At 42.2% G+C, this 20,557-nt stretch overlaps 1 protein-coding gene across 1 annotated transcript in view; it reads left to right on the top strand.

The window, feature by feature from the left end:
• The window catches only part of vps53 (VPS53 subunit of GARP complex), a 276,635-nt gene that overhangs the window by 250,580 nt on the left and 5,498 nt on the right, over nucleotides 1–20,557 (top strand). The window contains exon 20 of the mRNA XM_080210682.1: nucleotides 1,467–1,604. Coding sequence (XP_080066808.1) covers nucleotides 1,467–1,604 — 138 coding nt within the window. The remainder of the gene's footprint in view (nucleotides 1–1,466; nucleotides 1,605–20,557) is intronic.

Raw genomic sequence — 20,557 nt, 5'->3', positions numbered from 1 at the left:
TGTCTGGGCAAAGTGTAGGGAGGAAAATCAGGTAGGATGATTTCAACAGCTGGTAATAGAACCTGCTTGACATACCTTCCATTCATTCTGAATGGAGGTCTTTATAATTATGGAGGAATTAAATACAGGTAGAGAAGATGTTTCCATTTAGTGAAGAATTCGAAACTAGGACCATAAATATACGGTCGACACCTATAAATCATCTGAAGAATTCGCCCAGCGAGTGGTTAGGATGTGGAATTTGCAATCACAAGGAATGGTTGAAGCAAAATAGCATGGATGCCTCGAAGGGAAAGCTAGATAAGTACGTGTGGGAGAAACAAATAGAAGGATGTGCTGATAGTGTTAGAGAAAATAATGTGGGAGGAAGCTTGTGTGGAGTCAGGCCAAATGATCAGTTGCTGTGCTCTACAATCTGTGTAATCAAATGGAAAGGCAGTCCACATGAGGCAGTGATTTTCCTTTAAGCATTATATAGGCAAATAACTGAATGTGGTGATATACATGAAAATGTTACCAACTCTCCCCCACACACACAACTGCAATTTTAAAGAATTGTAAGCTTGTTGTGACTTATTTTGGCTTTGATTGCTGTGCAAAAACAGCTCAAACATTGCCTTTCATGTTAACAGACCAAAGGAGCTCTCATTGACGATTGATACCATTGGCTTTAGTCCAGCCAAGCTGATCCAAGTTCACAACACAAGCTGGTTCTGTTTTGCCAGTCTACTCTCTTGAGAAATCTAGGTTAGTGGTGTAAGTAATGAATAGTTGCCTTGTGCAGAGAACGAGAGGGTGCTCTTGGTTATTGAGGAATGAGGCTACGATCTCAGTGTATTAATGGGGGTGAGAACTTTCAAATTGTGCATTGTTAATCTTAAAATACTTGCAGCAATGCTTTTCTGCAACAGTTTTGTACAAAGAAATTGAATTAATGAGATGTGCAGAATCATAGAACACTTATTCACTGGTGTTCCCACCACACACCACCCCCCACCCCCTGCTTCCCAAAAAAAAATCCTTGTTTTTATTGTTCCATTTTAAATTGGTACCACAAGCACCCAGCGTAATCAAGAACCCTACATACCCCGGACATTCTCTCTTCCACCTTCTTCCGTCGGGATAAAGGTACAAAAGTCTGAGGTCACATACCACCCGACTCGAGAACAGCTTCTTCCCTGCTGCCATCAGACTTTAGAATGGATCTACCTCATATTAAGTTGATCTTTCTCTACACCCTAGAGACTGTAACACCACATTCTGCTCTTTATTTCTTTCTCCATGTGCAGTATGCTTTATCTGTATAGCATGCAAGAAACAATACTTTTCACTGTAAATTGATACATGTGACAATAAGAAATCAAATAAGATTAAGAAGGATTTTTAGATTATTGTAGAAAATGACTCGAATGGAATAAGCCACAAACGTAAATACACAATTTACGGTGTTGATATTTATTTCACAGCTTCTGCTCGACACTCATTCTCTGAAAACCGTTCTGCTTGACCTTCCTTCTATTGGTTCGCAAGTTGTACGCAAGGCTCCAGCGAGCTACACAAAGATTGTCGTCAAAGGCATGACTCGCGCGGAGATGATTCTGAAGGTAAGGAGACTCTATTGTGTGAAGCAGTGTGATGTAGCAGGCTGCAGCACACCTCTCATTAGCTGGGCACCTCAAATGTTAGACTTGCTGGCTAATATCTCTCAGCTTAAAATGCTGGATCTCTGGCAGTGATTTTTCAGGCAGTAATTTTATCTGGTAACAGGTCAGTGATCAGAGCAGTCAATTGAAAGCTAAAGTGAGATTACAGCGGAAAATGATTCTGCAACGTGTGCAATGTAGCACGTACTTAGTGAATTTTTAACGGTTGGGGTACATTTTGTACAAGACTTGCCAAGTAATACTCTACGACTGTTTATCAGGAATTAATACTCGTTTTCTGCTACATAGAGTGCAGCAATGCAGCAACAGTTTTTACCTTTAACAAGCACACTGCTCTGACAATATCCCAATTTTAGAGCATTCCTGGAGATAGGAATGTTCTGTTCATCGACTAAGTTCGCTCCGATAATAGATTAATGATGCCAACTGAAATATTCCAGACCCTCCTCCATGTTGCACTGTTGGTTCAGAAATGGATTTTAAGGTAACAATTCTGTTCAGGTTTTTAGCTGGCCAAGGGTATCTATGCTGTGAGCTTTAATGTTTTGCTACTTCTCGAGTCCATGGCAAAGCCCAAGTGCTGGGCATACCACTGCAACAACGGAGAGCAACCGTTTGCATTCTGATGAACCCCAAATTGATCTTTCTGGGGGAAAGCTGTTGTTGTTGGACAGAAAACAAGCTTGACGTTCTGAATGTGCTTATCACTTAACGTTTGCACTTTTGTCATCTTTCTTTGAACCCTGACGTAGAATATTGGTGGAAGAAGACACATAAAGTTTAATGCAATTCTGCACCATTTATACTGACTATAAAGTTTTAACATCTGACAAATTGAATTAAGGAATATTTTTCTCCCCTTTTTCCCACCCAGATATATATTTTTTCCATGCCTGTACACGCTTTCCTTGGCAATGGATAGGTTGGAGTCTAGCTTCTGTTCCCCTTGTTGCCTCAGCAGTTGTCCTCAAGTCCTTCTCAGCAGCAGATTAAATTTCCTACTTTCCTCCCCTTTATATGGGGATTTTTATTCATTAGCCTCGAGGTCACAACAGAGCTCCTTGTATGTGGAGCATACCTGAGAGCCTACTCCAAATGTAACCATTTAAAATAACTTGCCAAAGGAAAACTCGGGCACGATTTTGTAGCAAACCGGCGTCCTGTGTTGTAATACTGACGCTAAAAGAATTCACTAAAGATCAAAGAGGCTTTTAAAGCTTCAGAAATATTGAGTTTAGTAGGTGATGAACGGCACAAGAAAATCCAAAATGTTTGCGACTTAAGGTACTCACAGACAAGAAATTTCTGTCTTTAACCACCTGATTATTTCTCTAATAAGTCAGTACAAAATTGAAGGGCACCACAGTAGTTAGGACTGCTGCCTCACAGTACCAGGGACTCAGAGCTCGATTCCCAGCTTGGGTCATTGTCTGTGTGGAGTTTCCTCTGGGTGCTCCAATTTTCTCCCATACTCCAAAGATATGCGGGTTAGGTTGATTAGCTAAATTGTCCCTCAGTGTCCCTTGGGGGGACTAGCAAGGTAAATATGTAAGGTTAAGAGGATAGGGCCTGGGTGGGATTGTTGTTGGTGTAGGCTTGATGGGCCGATTGGCCTCCTTCTACACTATAGGGATTTGATGAACGCAAAAATTTCTCATCACCTAAACACCCAAATGGAGTAAAACAATAAAGGCGTTTCACGCCATGCTGGGAGGAATTTATTCTGTGACATAGAATGTCACTAAGTAGCTTTTATAATTGAAAGCAAATGGTCTACTTTAGCAACTATCAACTTTCCAAAGAGCATTAGGCCTTTAATAGGATATTGCCAGTAACATTAATGCCATTACAAATAAAAGGAGCAAAGGAAGGCAAATGCTGGAATAAAGAAAGCACGTTTGAAATGCATAGCCAGTCTATCAGCAGCTATAAAGGGGAAAAGTAGGTCAGTGTTTCTCTTTTATCCAATTCCTTTGTAGCACACTGACTTGTCCCTCAGGATATAAATATATTCTTCTGTTGATCAGCAATTTATGGGATAATGAAATGCTGCAACTTTGTCTGGTTTTATTTATGCTTCAGTGAGGCAATCTTGCTCCCAGACACTAGGATGCTTTGGGTAATGCAGCTGTTTGTTCAATCTTGCATTGTACCTGTTCAATAAAGCATTCCATTGTTTCTTTCCAGCTGTTCCTTGGGCCCTAAGTATCGTCTCAGATTCGCAGTAAATCTCTCAATCGAGCTAACTCAAAATATCCCCTTGGTAGAACCTCCATTCGATTGTTTTAATAATATTATCTAATATCTAGATCTTAGCCCGGATGTTTTCCCCCTACTGCCACCAACATGTCTTGGTACTTTCTCCATATACCCTTTCCATATCCATGATCTAGCTCCAGATGTAATTCAGCCCACCGAACACACACACTCTAACATGATTCCTTGTCACTTGTCTTGCTCTCTCCTGCAACTCAATCTAAACATGTCCATGTGTTGACTCCCCACATTTAAACTAGTGAGCCCTTGCTCCAGAGCAGCATTGTAAACCCACCTTTCTGATGGTCTGCAGTTCTGCTGTTGGTTTGCCTTTCTGCAACATACATGGATCTTGCTATTTCATGATCTGAACTTCTATTAAAGTGCCTTAACACTGCCCTTCAGATGACCTATTTAGGGAGACCAGCCAGACTATTAAAAATTCATTGAAGAACTTAAAATCAGTGGCTTGCAAACATAACTGAATAAGGTATGGGAAAATGTGCATTCTAATTCACTGATATCAGCAACACGAATTCATCTATTTTGGCATCTGATCTGACAATCTATCTTCACCTATGTCAGTTCCCATGCCCATGAGAGCATCCAGTGTTGCATGTTTTGGATTTTTCTGTGAGATATTTCTATGGGCTCAGTGTCTCAGTTTGCTTGTACAGGAAGATCTTGCATCCTTTTATGAACTGGGGTTTGTCTCTGCTGCTGTTATCTACATAAATACAACAAGCCTGAGGGGTTGAATACAGAGCATTATCATTGTACTGCACCTTGCTGGGATGCATAATGTATTACATACACTTCCTCTTTAGCAAGCAAAAGAATGTACAGTGTATTCAAATCCAGCTCAGGCTAAAAGTAGATTCATTGAATGTTCAAACAGATTTTTTTAAAAAAATAAAGTCAATTACAAACTTTTACTGACAGTGTCAAAAAGTGGAACATTTCTGATGCTCTCAACTTCAATGTTAAATGTCGTAATAATTTACTACTAATGTAGTTATCCACTTTTACTTTGCCCCCTCACTACCGCCCTCCTCCCCCTGACTGACTTGCCTTCATGCAGTACCACCAGCTTCCAAATTTGTTTGAGGGTATTCCCAAATAAAAACATTAAACTGTGAAATAAATCGTAATTAATATTCATAGCGATACATTCCATTAAGCCCAGGTTATTTCAGCAATCACCCGATTTGAACTGTGTGCTCATTCTCGCAACTCCCTCCTCAGTGTGCAATTTACTCATTGGTGTAGAGGTTAGCATCCCCGCCTGTCACGCGGGAGACCGGGGTTCAATTCCCCGACAGGGAGCTACCAAATTCCATGACAACGCAGCAGAAGTGTCTGCTTTGATTTGATCGGGTGGCATAGTGGTTAACACTCCTGCCTCGCAGTGCCAGGGACCCAGGTTCAGTTCCTGGTTCGGCTTGCTGTCTGTGAGGAGTCCGTACGTTCTCGTGACTGCGTGGGTTTCCTCTGGATGCTCCAGTTTTCTCCCACAGACCAAAGATGTGCAGGTTAGGTGGATTGCCATGTTAAATTGCCCCTTAATGTTAGGGGGACGAGCTAGGGTAAATTTTCTCTGGAGCGTAGGGGTGATCTTATAGAGGTCTATAAAATAATGAGGGGCATAGATCAGCTAGATAGTCAATATCTTTTCCCAAAGGTAGGGGAGTCTGAAACTAGGGGGCATAGGTTTAAGGTGAGAGGGGAGAGATACAAAAGGGTCCAGAGGGGCAATTATTTCACACAGAGGGTGCTGAGTGTCTGGAACAAGTTGCCAGAGGTAGTAGTAGAAGCAGGTACAATGTTATCTTTTAAAAAGCATTTAGACAGTTACATGGGTAAGATAGGTATAGAGAGATATGGGTCAAACAAGGGCAATTGGGACTAGTTCAGGGATTTCAAAAAAGGGGCGGCATGGACAAGTTGGGCCGAAGGGTCTGTTTCCATGATGTAACCCTCTATGACTCTGTGAATGCATGGGGATATGAGGATCGGGGCTCGGTGGGATTGTGGTCAGTGCGGACTCAGTGAGCCAAATGGCCTCCTCCTGCTCTGGAGGATCCTATTTATCTTCTATCTGTTCTGCGCCCTTGCAATTCAGGACTCTTCAAGTGCTCCCAGGCAGTTCTGAGGACGCCATTCATTGTTCAGACTATATTCAAAAAAGACTGAAAAAAATCGTCAAGTTTAACGTTATTTTTAATACTTTATTTGTGTTTGGTACGAAAACAATTCCATTTCAGCACAAGTTCAAAAGGGACGTAATGTTTACCACTGTAAAGTCCGGAATCCCTGGAGGTCAGTGGAGGTTAGAATAGTTCCTTTTGGCTGCTCACCATCCACTTCCTCAGCACGTAGATCCTTTGTAGCAAGTGTTTATATATAGAGAAGTTTTATAGTCTGTATAGAGATGAAGACATGAATATCCTGTCACAGATCAGCTGCACTTCCTGACGAGAGAGTCATTAAATGTGAACACATCATTTAAATTCCACTAAATTGTCTGGTACCATTTTCCACTCGGAAGTCAGTTGAATGCTATCCGTTTAGTCCCATCACCCTATGCAGCATCTTGGAAAACTCCTTATCCATTATACCCACTCTATTGCCTTTACGAATGTACCCTGCTTTCTTCCCAACACACTTGATTCAATTTGTAAGACATGACTTGCTTTTTACAAATCTGAGCGACCAGTCTCCTAATTCTTTGTCACTAAATACCAGTATTATCCAGTGTCAGCTGTGGCTCATCTGGTAGGACTCTTACCTTTGAGTCACAAGGATCAAGTTCAAGTCCCACTTCAGGCTTGAACACAGAAATCAACACTGACGCTACAGTGTATACTGATGGAGTGCTGCACCGTTAAAGGTGCTGTCTTTCAGACTAGACATTAAAGCAAGGCTCCATCTGCCTGCACAGCTGGATATTAAAAAATCCCAAAATACAAAATTCCGAAGAAGAGCAAGGGAGCCATCCCTCACGCCCTGCCCAATATTTATCCCTCAATAAACGTCACTCAAACAGATTATCTGGTCATAATCATCTTGCTCTTGGTAGAAGTTTGCTGTGTGAAAATTGGCTGTCGCTTTTCTGACATTACAACAGTGACAGCGCTTCAAGAAATACCTTATTAACTTGAAAATGCTTTGGGTCATCTGGAGATTCTGAAAGTTGTTGTATAAATGTGTCTCTTTGTCCTTTTTATCTATCGGTACATATAACGTTTGTCACAATATTCTTTTTCATAGACTTGTGCAAATTTTGATGGAGGAGGAGATCCTTTTGGCCGTCATGTCTCTGCTAGTGGTATCTAACGTAACCCTATTTTCTTGCTGTCTTTCCCCACATGCCATCATACTTTTCGTTTTGAAGGGTTTGTCTGCTTTTCCTCTTAATTGCTTGACTTGGCTTTGAAAGGGTCAGGTAGCCATATTCTATTAACTTATGACATGAATTTATTTAAACTTGTCCTCAATACTCTCAAAGAGCAAGTCTGCATTTCTATAGCACCTTTGTGGAGCTTCACAGGGAGGATTATTACCTTGGAGTGGGGGGGGGAGGCGTTGATTGCTCTGGTTGCACTTCAGCTATCAGCACCGTTTAGCAGATTGACTGGTAATCCATTCACTTGCTGTTGGCAGAACTTTTCTGTGGGCAGTTGGCTGCCAAGTTTGTCCTCTTGACAATAGTGACTTTGTTTGAAAAAATACTTACTGAAGCTGTATCAATGAAAGTTTTTTTCTCGACACAACATGATCACTGCTAATCGCTGGAGGGCCCAACGCCAAATAGTGTCAGCCTTGTAGTAATATCTGCTTTAAGCTAAACTGTAGCAGAATTCTCCGCAGTAACCATTTCTAAACAAGGTTGTAGCACTTTTGTGGGCATTGGCTCGAAGTGCAGTTGGAATGCTATTAGTATAAACCGGAATGCAAACGCTCTGACGTGCAGATGTACATCAAAGAAGTGGCTGAATAAATAAAATGAAAAGGTCAAGACTTTTCTTTGTTTTTGGAGGGTAGCCAGCACCCTGCTCAGCATCAGCGTGATGAGGAACTGATCACAATTCTTTAACCTGGCCATGAGGGTCTATTAGACCAATATTTTAATACCTTGAGTACAGTTCATTTCTTGAGTTAGTGTGTTATAAACAATCTGTGTGTCCCGTAAGCTGTTGTGTGAATGGCACAAAATATGCATTCATATCATGGCTTAGTAAGTTACTGAAACATTTCTGACAAAATATCCTTAGATTGGTGTAACTGTTTCACATCAAAGGCAAGCACCATTTTGAGCACACAATATCACAGCTAGCAGTTACTTAGATGAGTAACTAGTTAATCAGCGTTGTTCTGATGTTGGTTAAAGGAAGAATATAGTTCTGGCCTGGACACTCAGAGGTTGATGGGGAGGCAGTGGTGTAGTGGCATTGTCACTGGACAGGTAATTCAGAGACCCAGGACAAGACCCAGGGATCTGGGTTCGAATCTCACCACAACAGTGGTGAAATTTGAGTTCAATAAAAACAAACCTGGAGTTAAGAATCTACTGATGACCATGAAACCATTGACGATTGTTGTAAAAACCCACCTGGTTCACTCATGTCCTTTAGGGAAGGGAATCTGTCATCCTTTCCTGGCCTGACCTACATGTGACTCCAGACCCACAGCAATGATTCTCAAATATCCTCTGGAACGGGGGACAGTTAGGGGCGGAGGATAAATGCTGATCCAACCAGTGATGCCCACGTCCCGTAAGGTGAATAGAAGGAAAAAGAAAGGTCAGCAGAAGCACTCTCAATAGTCCCATTGGATCTTCAATGTCCACCTGAGCAGGTCACACCAGGCTCTCAGTTTATACCTACAGATTAAAACACAATGCCCTGACCATTGCTAAAGCAGTAGGAGGTGGGGAGGCTGTGAGCAGAAACTGAGTCGCTGTTGGACACGGAGGGAAAGAATTGGCAGACAGCTTGCCCCAGAACTTCCTTGAATGCCATCCAGCAACCGGCTCCCGAGCTGCTTCGGCAGTGTCCGGAAGACAGGATGTTGTCCACCCTTTGGCTCAGGAGTTGGCAACTGGAGAGAGACCGGAAGAGGAGAGGTACAAAATGTGCTGTAAAATCACAAGGAAAAATAAGTGGAAATTCTTAGAATTTCAAAAATGTTGATGTTGAGGTCTGGAGAAGAAATGGTATTTAGTTATTCAAGTTTTTTTTTCTTACTGGCTTCACCTTTGTTGAAATTCTGAAGGAATAAATAGCAAACTCCAGCTGCAGCTGGATCTTTGGCCAAATTCTGTTTGGTGTAGCTGTACCACATCTGATGATTCTGTAAAGAGAAACTTCACATTTTGTTTGTTTTGAAGAAATTATTTCCATATGAATTGCATAGACGGAGCAATCCAATTATCACTGACTTTTCCCATTTTTACTGTATTAATTTGGGAATTGTCAGCTGGTAGATCCTTCCCAAAGCACACAGTAGCATTATTATAGCGAAAAGAAACATCAGATGTTAATACGCAGCAGAGAAGATAATCATTACTCTCTCTTTCTTGGGGTAACTTAACTTAATATTACTTCCTATGGCAATCAGTCCGTCATCCTCCTGATAACCTTTTAATTTAGTGCCAGAAATGTGAAAAAAATGAGATGTAAAAAAGTTTAACTGCTGACAGACAAACAGGATTGGGAGTCTCTTCATGTAATGTCATTGGGATAATCAGACCTTAGGGATAACTTTGCATGTTGTTTTAAGCAGTGTTTAATTTGTAAAATTTAGTCCAAGCTAAAGAGTATAGGAAATGATCATTATCCTTTAAACATGTGTTCCAAACTCGGTGAGTTTATCCAGGAAGGATCTAGAGTTGGTCCCCTATTTTAGGCTGAGCTAGCTGAACTCACTTAGAATGGCATTAATGCACTGCAATTGGCCTGAGCAAGGAAGGGGAAAATTGGTCAGGTTTCTGCTAGATATCACTAAGGAGTCCCTCAAGGGAGGGGTGTCCTAGGCCCAACATCTTCAACTGCTTCATCAATGACCATCCACTCATCATAAGGTCAGATAGGGGGATGTTCACTGACAATTGCACAGTGTTGAACACAATTTGCAGTTTTTCAGAAGCAGTCTGTGCCCACTTGCAGCAAAACCTGGATGGCAGTCAGGCTTGGGCTCATTGGGGACAGGTATTATTTGTGCCACAAAAGTGCCAGGCAATGATTACCTGCAACAAGACAATGTATAACCACTTTCCTTGGGATTCAGTGGTATTATCACTGCTGAACCATCAGCATGCGGGACTGGGGGTCACCATTGATGAGAAATTTAATTGGACCAGCCACATCAATTCTGTGGCTACAAGAGTAAGTCAAAGGTTGACTCCCAAATCTCCTCACAAAGCATAGGTCAGGAATGTGATGGAATACTCTTCACTTCCCTGCTTGAGTGCAGCTCCGACAACACTTAAGAAGCTCAATAACATTCAGGAAAAAGCAGTCCTTTTGACTGGAAACCCATCCCATCTCCTTAAACATTCACTCCTTTCACCACCAGTACGATGTGGCTGCAGTGACTGTTATCTTTAAGATGCACCACAGCTCAACAAGGTTTCTTCAAAAGCACTTCCCAAATCCACAACCTTTATCACCCAGAAGGACAAGGGAACATAGTGACAGGACTGTGGGAGTACCTTCACTACCTGGACTATAGTGGGTTCATCTTACCATCACCTTAGAGGTGGACAATAAATAAATGCTGGTGTTGCCAGCGTGTCTCATCCTGTGAATTGCCCTGCGATTCCTGTGGGAAATTCTTAATGAGGTCAGGAATGAGCATAACTGCGATGCCACCAAAGGTGGAATAGGCAACAGGTGCTGATTGTTAATGGATGCTTTAAGAATAACCACTTTGAAACTTGACACCTCGTGAAGTCTGACTCAGCAAGGAGTTAGCTTGTTCGGAATTTTCTGGGTGGAGAGAGAAAGGAACTTCTAATTGATTTTTTGATACAAATGGATAGTTATGCTGGTGATTAATATTTTAGTAACAGGAGTGGCTCATTAGATGCAGCCATTGATAATGATGGCAACAACATCCATTACGGAAAAATGAATGACCTTTTCTTATGCAACTTGCCAAAACCATGCTGACAATCAGTTGTCTCTGCAGCAAATATTTTGCATATTTTTTCAATTTTTAATAAGACCTTAAGGATAGTTACCCATTGATACTTTGCCTTTCTACAAATGTGACTTTCTGTGATAAGTCCACGGAGGCAAAAGTCCCATCATCAAGTTACTTCATTTACACCGTACATCTGTACACAGCCAGCTCTCCAGTTGCTCCCTGCTGAATGCAGGCTGGGAGTCTGACACACCTGCTTTAAATAGGGAGCACGAAGCTCCCTGATTTAACTGTCAGTTAAGACAGTTCATACTCTAGCAAGCCAACCTTATTAGCCTGGCTGGAGTCATCACACTTTCTATCTGTGCTTTCTTTATTAGCAGTTGCAGGCACAATCTTTACATCACTGTGATTAATATATTGGCATTTTTATTTTATGCTAAGATGCATTAGACATTAAAATAACCAAGCCATTCATCCTTCATGCATAGTAATTGAGAAGCCATTGACAAACAGTGAAACAGTTGATTGTGATTACATTAAGAAAGGTATAAATAGAATTAATTCTTGGTGCTCTTTTACCATGGGGGCCTTAACCCCCTTCCTGAAGCCTCGTGTTGGCTTCCACTGCTTTCCTGCCCAAATCACCACCATGGTGGTCTAGCCCTTATTGCAAAATCTCACTTTGGTCTGTCCTTCTATTGCTCAGACACCATTCGCTCCTTTCAATTGTTATACTCCAGGTTAGAAACTCCAAAGAGTTGTATGGAACCCACCTAAAGCATAAGTTCTGAATTTGGCTCAGATAAGCATGAGATGTTTCACTTCACGTATGTTTCAAGTGACCTACTAGGGAGCTTTTATCTCATAAAGTTTATTTAAGACTATAGTTAACATGTATAGTAAGAAGATTAGCAAGAACTTTTATCAATTACAAACAAGAAATAAACAATCATGATAATGTATAATCCTTAACAAAGATCTCTACAATGTTCCAATCAAACCAATCCTATAGACAAAGACCCTTTTCATAGGCTTAACACAGCACAGACTAATGATCATATGGTACTGGGATGGAGGCCATTAGTTGAATTCTGCAGTCAAATGTTCTTGAGACTCAGAACAGTATAAAGACAAGACAGCTTCCCAAAGCAAAAGAGACACTCTGGTTCAGCCCGCAACGGCAAGTTTTCCCTTCAGGAAAACAAGATCTTGTTTTCAGCTAACCAACAGAATTTTCAAAACAACAGGGAGAGAGGAAAAACACCTTTGGTTTGCTGTCCCTTCTAAAACTAAAAACTCAAACCTGCAACTCCAAACTGAGAATGAAATCCCTGTCACCTGACCTGCCCATATTTTTTTTTTCTTCTCAACACTGTTATCACCTAAAGCTCTGAGCATAAATTAAAGGTACACTAACATCACACAGTACCTCAGCTTGTTCCACTTTCTCACACTTCTTTTAAAATCATTGTCTTCTACCACCTACCAAGTTTACCCCAAGTTTCTCACTAAGGTATCCTCCACCCTGTCCCTCCCTCAGTCTCTGCAGCATCAGTGATTTGAACCAGCATTTCCTTGTCCTCTTTCCATGGTGTTCTCTACACCCCTGCCCCCCCCTTAACCTCTACTTTGGTGTTCATTTTCTTCCCAAATTCATGACATCTCCATCATCTGAGATTGCTGACTCCTCCAATTCTGGTCTTTTAGGCATCACTGATAATTATTCTATCATTGGTGAGTATGCTATTAGCTGCCTGGACCCTAAGGTATGGTGTTCCCTTTCTAACGGACTCTACCTCCCTATCTTCCTTTTAAAACAGTCCTTAGCTTTTTGTCATCAATCTTAACATCTCATTTCGTGGTTCTGGGTTAAAAAAATGTTTTTCATAATTGCCCCTGTGAGGAGCCTTGGGATGTTCCACAATTTTAAAAAAAACTATATAAATAAAAGCAAGTTATCAATCCTGCTGTAGAAATCAAGAAGGATATAAAACGCACTGCCACGCATGATTTGCATGATCACAAAAAATCAACGTCTATCCCAATGCTTTCAGGAGCCAGTGTAAGGAGCAGAAAAAGACCTGGGAACATAAATGAGAATTCTCCATTCACCTGACGAAGAGGGAGTCCCCTCGAAAGCTTGTGAGTTTACTATCAAATAAATCGGTTGGACTAAAACCTGGTGTTGTCAGACTTTTTACTGTGTTTACCCCAGTCCAACGCCGGCACATCCACATCATAACATAAATGGTTAGCCAGCATTGGAAATCTGAACTTCGAAATGTGCCATCAGAAGTGAAAGATTTCCGTACATTGAGTCTGTTTCAGCTGCAGAAGGATTTGGGTTGCAGTGTGTACGAAGGTCAAAACGATGTTCGAAGCAAATGATAATATCTTCAGTGTTAAGAGAACTGGAGAATCTCAGTATTGAATGACCTGACCTTTGATGTGCTGTGCTGCAGCCAGCTGTGTTTACCATGTTAACAGTGTTGCTGCCAGTCTCCCAGCACCCCCACTGCACGCTAAAGCGAAAGGCTGTCTCAGCTCGCTGCAAATCCATTGCAATAACAGTTATTGCCCTCACGTTGAAGAAATAAATAACCACTGGCGTTTTTCTTTTACCACAAAGCGGCTGCAGAAATTCAGTCAGGAGAAAGACCAGGGGCTGGCTTGGCTAGTGGTGGCTGTGGATATTTCCCCTGTTGTTTACATTGGCAGACTTTCACCCTGACCTTTTTTTACACTGTGTACACAACAGGGACATGCAATAAAATAAATCAACACTGCACTTGACAGTATTCCAGGTCTGTGCCTTTTGCTTTGCCTTTGATCTCTGCATCTACTGACCGCCATAGGAAAACCAACTAATTGTTTGTAGTGAAGGTCACTGCAGTAATCAGCAGTCCTTCCTTCTCTGCGTCCCCATCTCCACGAAGAGAATGACAAGATGTGGAGGGAAAAGTGCCCCTCGATTCCCCTGTGAGTGTGTACCTCAGTAAACCTAAAAACCCAGCTCTCAATTCTCTGGTCTGTGCATTGCATTTGATGATCACAGGAGGCAATTGGAATGGATGCTTAATTTAAATGATCTAGGTTAGGGAAGGAAAAATATTATTCCCACTGTTGGAAATTGTGCTTGTGTAGTAACAGGGTGTGTGTGAGGAGGAACTGGCAAAGCCATGTGAATCTCCACAGTTGAAAACTTAGGAACACAGGAGTTGGCTATTTAGCCCCTTTTAGCTTCTTCCACTGTTCAATCAGGTCATGGTTGATCAGTGACCTAACTCCTGATATCCACCTTTTTCCTATTTCCCTTTGAAAAAAAGTCCTGCTGTCTCCGATTTAAAAATAACAATTGATCTAGTGTCAATTCTTGTTTTCAAGAAGGGGTTCCAAACATCCACAATTCCTTCTGTATAGAAGTGTTTCCTAATTTCATTCCTGAAAGGCCTTTTAGACTATGTCTCCCAGTCCTAGACTTCTTCAGAGCAGAAATCATTCCTCTATCCACCACATCTGTTCCCCTAAATACTTTTCATCAGATCACCCCATAACTTTCTAAATTCTTAAAGACAGTGCCAGATTGAGGGACCTGGCATGGGGGCAGGGGTGTGAGGGGATGAGGAAGGGGAAGGGAGGGGTGGCCAGACGGAGGGTAAGGGGAGGAGGGTGGAGAGCAGGGCCAGAGGGGTGGGATGGGTGGGGTGGCCTGTGAAGAACCACTCCTCCTTGTGATCCCACCCACACAAACCTCTCAGTACAATCACCTAACTGTGGCCTGGCATCCAGAAACAATCCTAGGCCTCAGGTGGCTGCAGTACCAACCTCCCCCTGTTGTCACTGCCATTCAGTAGGCAGCAGCTCCCAGCAGGCAGGATCTCCGCAGTGGGGGGGAAGTCAGCAGCTGCCCAGTTAAGTGCCTGAACACAGAAGACCTTCCCTAAAAGAAACAATGTGGGGCTCTCTCCAGCCTATGTTAAATGCTGTCTCTACTCGCTACCACTTTTCTGCCTGTGCTCATGGTTGAGGAATGGGTGAAAGACCAAAAGGACTTCAGTCTTCGTCCAGCAGTCCTTTTCACGTTACCTTGGATGTATGCCCAAAATCTGACCCAACTCAAGCAAACTGGTACTCAAAAAGGATAAAATGTTGAATAAGGATCCTTGAAACCAATTTAAAGAAATCTATTGATCTGCCGAAAAGCTTATATTATAAAATTAATTATATAAAATTGTATCAATTTTGTGGAAGACATTTACAATCTTGGGTGGCACAGTGGTTAGCACTGCTGCCCCTCAGCGCCAGGGACCCAGGTTCGATTCCCGGCTTGGGTCATTGTCTGTGTGGAGTCTGCATGTTCTCCCCATGTCCGCGTGGGTTTCCTCCAGGTGCTCAGGTTTCCTTCCACAGTTCAAAAGACGTGTTGGTTAGATGCATTGGCCGTGCTAAATTCTTCCTTGGTGTACCCAAACTGGCTCTGGAGTGTGGCAACTGGGGGATTTTCACAGTAACTTCATTGCAGTGTTAATGTGCGCCTACTTCTGACACCATTAAATAAACATTAAGAGTTGCCCAGGTTCCTGTAGACTATTTAATGTACTTGTCTTTTTGGGTGAAGAATTCCTAACATTTTAACTGTTTTGTTACAGAGTAGTGCTTTTCTTTTTGTGTTTTCTGCTGTGTTCTTCTGGAAGTTGAGAGAAAAGCCAACAAAGCAGTTAAACAAAGATTTCATTAATCACAGTCATTGCACAGCAAAGCTCCTTCAGCACAATGCAAGCACATTATGATTCCTCCCCCATAGTCAGCAGTGAATGGGAGAGGACTTGATACAAACTGTTGCATTATGGAGAAGCTACGACATCTTCTCCGGAGTCTTCAACATATCATTGATGAAGACGAACATCTCGCCAGGGCTATCCCCACACCCCCACTTCTTGCTTTCAGACAACCACACAACCTCAAACAGACCATTGTTCGCAGCAAACTACCCAGCCTTCAGGAGAACAGTGACCACAATACCACACAACCCTGTCACAGCAACCTCTGCAAGACATGCCGGATCATCGACACGGATACCATCATCACACGTGAGAATACCATCCACCAGGCACATGGTAAATACTCTTGCAACTCGGCCAACATTGTCTACCTGATACGTTGCAAGAGAGGACGTCCCGAAGCATGGTACATTGGGGAGACCATGCAGACGCTACGACAACGGATGAATGAACATCGCTCGACAGTCACCAGGCAAGACTGTTCCCTTCCTGTTGGCGAACACTTCAGTGGTCACGGGCATTCAGCCTCTGACCTTCGGGTAAGCATTCTCCAAGGCGGCCTTCACGACACACGACAGCGCAGAGTCGCTGAACAGAGACTGATAGCCAAGTTCCGCACACATGAGGACGGTCTCAACAGGGATCTTGGGTTCATGTCGCACTATCTGTAACCCCCGTGACTTGCCTGGGTTTGCAAAACCTCACTTGCTGTACTGTCTGGAGACAATACACATCTCTTTAAACTGTGATCAGTGCTCCTACCACTCACATTATCAGCCACTTCAGGTCTTGAACAGCAGGTTAGGTGTAAGGATTTGCATTTTAATCAGTAATCTCTAAACTGTCTGTGCTTTATATGCTCTGTCTGAGGCCAGAACTCTCCATTCACCTGACGAAGAGGCAGTCCCCTCGAAAGCTTGTGAGTATATTATCAAATAAATAGGTTGGACTAAAACCTGGTGTTGTCAGACTTTTTACGGCATTATGGAGGCCACAGACATGGAGTGGAATATGTTGCATTGTCATTCATTGCCACATGCTCGCCCAGTTGTGCCTGTCAAATACTGTTTATACATCAAATCACACCCAAACAATGGTAAGCTGTGCTTTGGTGAATGTGCAGAGTTTTATCAAAACCATCAGAAATATTAACTAGTAATGAATCCAAATTACATTATCCATGCAAATGTCATTTTAAATGCTAAGTCAAGAACATCTACACAACCTGTTTATGACTTAAGATAGTTTCCCATTACTTCAGGTAGGTGAACTGACCAGCATCATGGACAATTCAGATAATATGATGGTGCCTGCTCTGGGGAAGTGAAGGGATGCAAGTAAGGGAAACAATATTTATGTCTAACGAAGGGTCATCTAGACGCAAAATGCTGGTTCTACTCTCTCTCCACTGGTGCTGTCAGACCTGCTGAGATTTTCCAGCATTTTTCTGCTTTTGTTTCGGATTCCAACATCCGCAGGATTTTGTGTTTATAATATTTGTGTCTGTTTGAAAAAACAGAAAAGTAGGTAACGGTAAAAGAGCCCTTTATTGTCCGTACTGGCAATTGGCCATAGCTGTTGCTGTTAATTTATCAGTAGTTCAGAGGGGGTGGGGGGTGGGGGATGAGGGAAGGGGTAGGGGATGAGGGAGGGTAAGAGTATGATGAACGGTACAAGGTCCTTTGTGGGTTCCAGATGTTCCTGTGATTACCTATGTCTCTCTCTGGTGTGTAGGCTTTGTGTGAATCAGCAAGCTAGCCATACTGTTTAAATTATTCTTTTTACATTTTTCCTAAAATCAGTCTTTAGAGTTTAAAATTCTAAATCCATTACTACAGTTTTCAAGTGGTGCTATTATGTGATTGCCAAGTGAAGTGCTGCAGGAGGGAGGCAGATGATGTAAAGACCATCATCAGTTATCCCTCAATTCGAGAATGGCATCAACTCGGTCATGAGTTTTTGCCATGCGTCTTAATGTGACTGAACAGGCCAATTCCAAATATTACCCAGTGAGACAGTCCAGGAAAAGAGGAACAACATCAGCTTGTCAGTTTATTCCTCTTTTGGAAATGATAGCCTAAATAAAATAATCATCCATTGCAAGTTTACCATTAATCGTTTAGTACAGCTGACTATTTATCTTCACTGTGATTTGCTGCCTTCCCCTACATCCCTGTCCCATTATGTCTTCCCCCACCCAGTCACCACCACCTCTCCATCAGATTATTTTCCCTGATAGAGACTGACTTTATCACTGCAGGACTGTGGAACAAGGTTTAATATTGGGCTGTCAAAATATGAGGCCTTTGTTCCTGTTTGTAGACTTTTCTATTGTAATGTTGCCACATAATTCAATGGAGTTTAGAAGGATGAGGAAGGATCTAATTGAAACTTCCGATATTGAGGAGCCTAGAGAGAGTGCACGTGGAGAGGATGCTTTCACTCGTGGGAGAGACTAGAACTCAAGGGCAAAACCTTAAAGTGAAGGGAAGCTGCTTTAAGAGTGAGGTGAGGAGAAATTTCTTCAGCCAGAAGGTAGTGAATCTATGGAACTCATTGCCGCAGAAGGCTGTGGAGGCCAGGTCATTGAGTCATTAAAGATAGAGATAGCCTATCTATCTTTAAGACAGAGATAGATAGGCTCTTGATCAATTGGGAATCAAGGGTTACGGGTAGAAGAATGGGGATGAGAACCGTATAAGCCATGAATGAATGGCAGAGCAGACTCGATGGACCAAATGGCCTAATTCTGCTCCTTTATCTTATGGTCTTATAACACACCAGATATGACTATTATAAATACAGAGAAGAAAAAGATGGCCTGTTATTAATTTAATACAAAATTAATAAACACTTACCAACCTGTAATTCACTCTGGCAATGGCAATTGGATGTTAGTATGTTAAAGATCCACACGAGTAGCAGAATGGAAGTCTTGTGTGTTTCATGGTGTAATATTCTTGTCATATATATATCTATATATATCTATATATATATACATATATATACACACATATATACATACTGTGAGCAAAGTCAGGGGAAATATACCAGCAAATCGAAAACTCTTGTGTCTGATATTTTGTTGTGTTGCAGATATAAAAATATTTTTTTGCAAAGAAATAAAGTTAGCTAGTGCTAGTTTCTTCAAGATTCTTGCTGGACAAGGGTATTAAGGGTTACAGAACCAAGCCGGGTATATCTAGTTAAGGCACAGATCAGCCATTAAGGTACAATGGCTCAACGGGATTGGATGGCCTACTCCTGTTCCTATGGCCTGAAGACTGAAATTGGACACAGCTCCTTCTGGCTTTCCAGTTGCCACAGTAAAAAGTCTGACAACACCAGGTTTAAGTCCAACCGATTTATTTGATAGTACACTCACTAGCTTTCGGGGTTAGTTCCTTCGTCATTCACCTGCATATCCACATCATTTCCAGTTGCCCCCAGGATACCCTGATGTAGACATGATGGACTGAGTAGCCCCTTCTGTGCCATAATACTGCTGTGATTCTGAGAATTACTTGGCTTTGCCTACATTGCCGTGCTGGAGCAATAACTCTGAATAATAGAAAGCCAATTAAACAAACTGTCTCTTATTGCCAAATTATAATTCCAACTACAGGCCAACCACAAGGGAAAGCCAGCGACGTGCACTGTACCAGCTAGAAGCACCCAGACACCAGGTGAACAGAAATGCCACCACCTGCAAGTGTTCCTCCGAGCCATGACCATCCTGACTTGAAAACATATCGCTATTCCTTCATTGTTCCTGGCCTGAAACTCGCTGACAGCACTGTGGTTATACCTACACACAAGTACTGCTGTAATTCAAGGAACTGGCTCATCTCCTCCTTCTCACAGGCAATTGGGCTCATAAATATTGACCTATATCCTGTGAATGAATTTGCATCAATTGAAGATTTTTTCAGAGAAGTGCACTTGTCATTCTCACGTTAAAAATGTTTTGAAGCATTTCTCTTTGCACTAATACGTGTGCTGTTCTTTTAAATGGAATGTGTGGAAACATTTTTCACTGCTGGGTTTTTGTTTTGCCTGGATGAACTGAAAACAATAGCTATGAATTGTTTTTAGGATCTCCATTGCCTCTTCAGATGGAGCATTTTACATTCAATTGATAAGAGGGTTGAGCTAGAAAAATCCCCAGCTATAAAATAACTTCCATTATTCCACACTGGCTGCTGCTACAGTCCATTAGATTCCTGAGAGAAGGTACTGGACATCAACCCTCTGCACAGGGAGGGAAGAAGACTTGTCCCAGGGCAATCCATCACGTAAACCAGCCTCTCATCCACTGACTGTCTACACTTCCTGCTGCCTCAGAAAAGCAGCCAGCATAATCAAGAACCCCATGCACCCCCGTCATTCTCTCTTCCATTGAGGAAAAGGTACAAAAGTCTGAGATCACATACCACCCGACTCAAGAGCAGCTTCTTCTCTGCTCCCGTCAGACTTTTGATTGGACCTACCTCGCACTAAGTTGATCTTTTGCTACACCTTAGCTATGACTGTAACACTATATTCTGCACTCTCTTCTTTCCTTCTCCCTTATGTACTTCCTTATGAATGTTATGCTTTATCTGTACAGCATGCAGGAAACAATGGCCGGGATTCTCCCATCGCGACCTGCAACCATAGGTCGCAGTGGGAGGTGGACTTTTCTGGCCTTGTACCAGGATGTACTTT

Source organism: Carcharhinus amblyrhynchos, chromosome 23 (genome assembly GCF_965287045.1).
Source record: "Carcharhinus amblyrhynchos chromosome 23, sCarAmb.v2.hapA, whole genome shotgun sequence".
Taxonomy (NCBI): domain Eukaryota; kingdom Metazoa; phylum Chordata; class Chondrichthyes; order Carcharhiniformes; family Carcharhinidae; genus Carcharhinus; species Carcharhinus amblyrhynchos.
The sequence above is the reverse complement of the archived record's forward strand: the minus strand, read 5'-3'. Positions and strand labels throughout refer to the sequence as shown.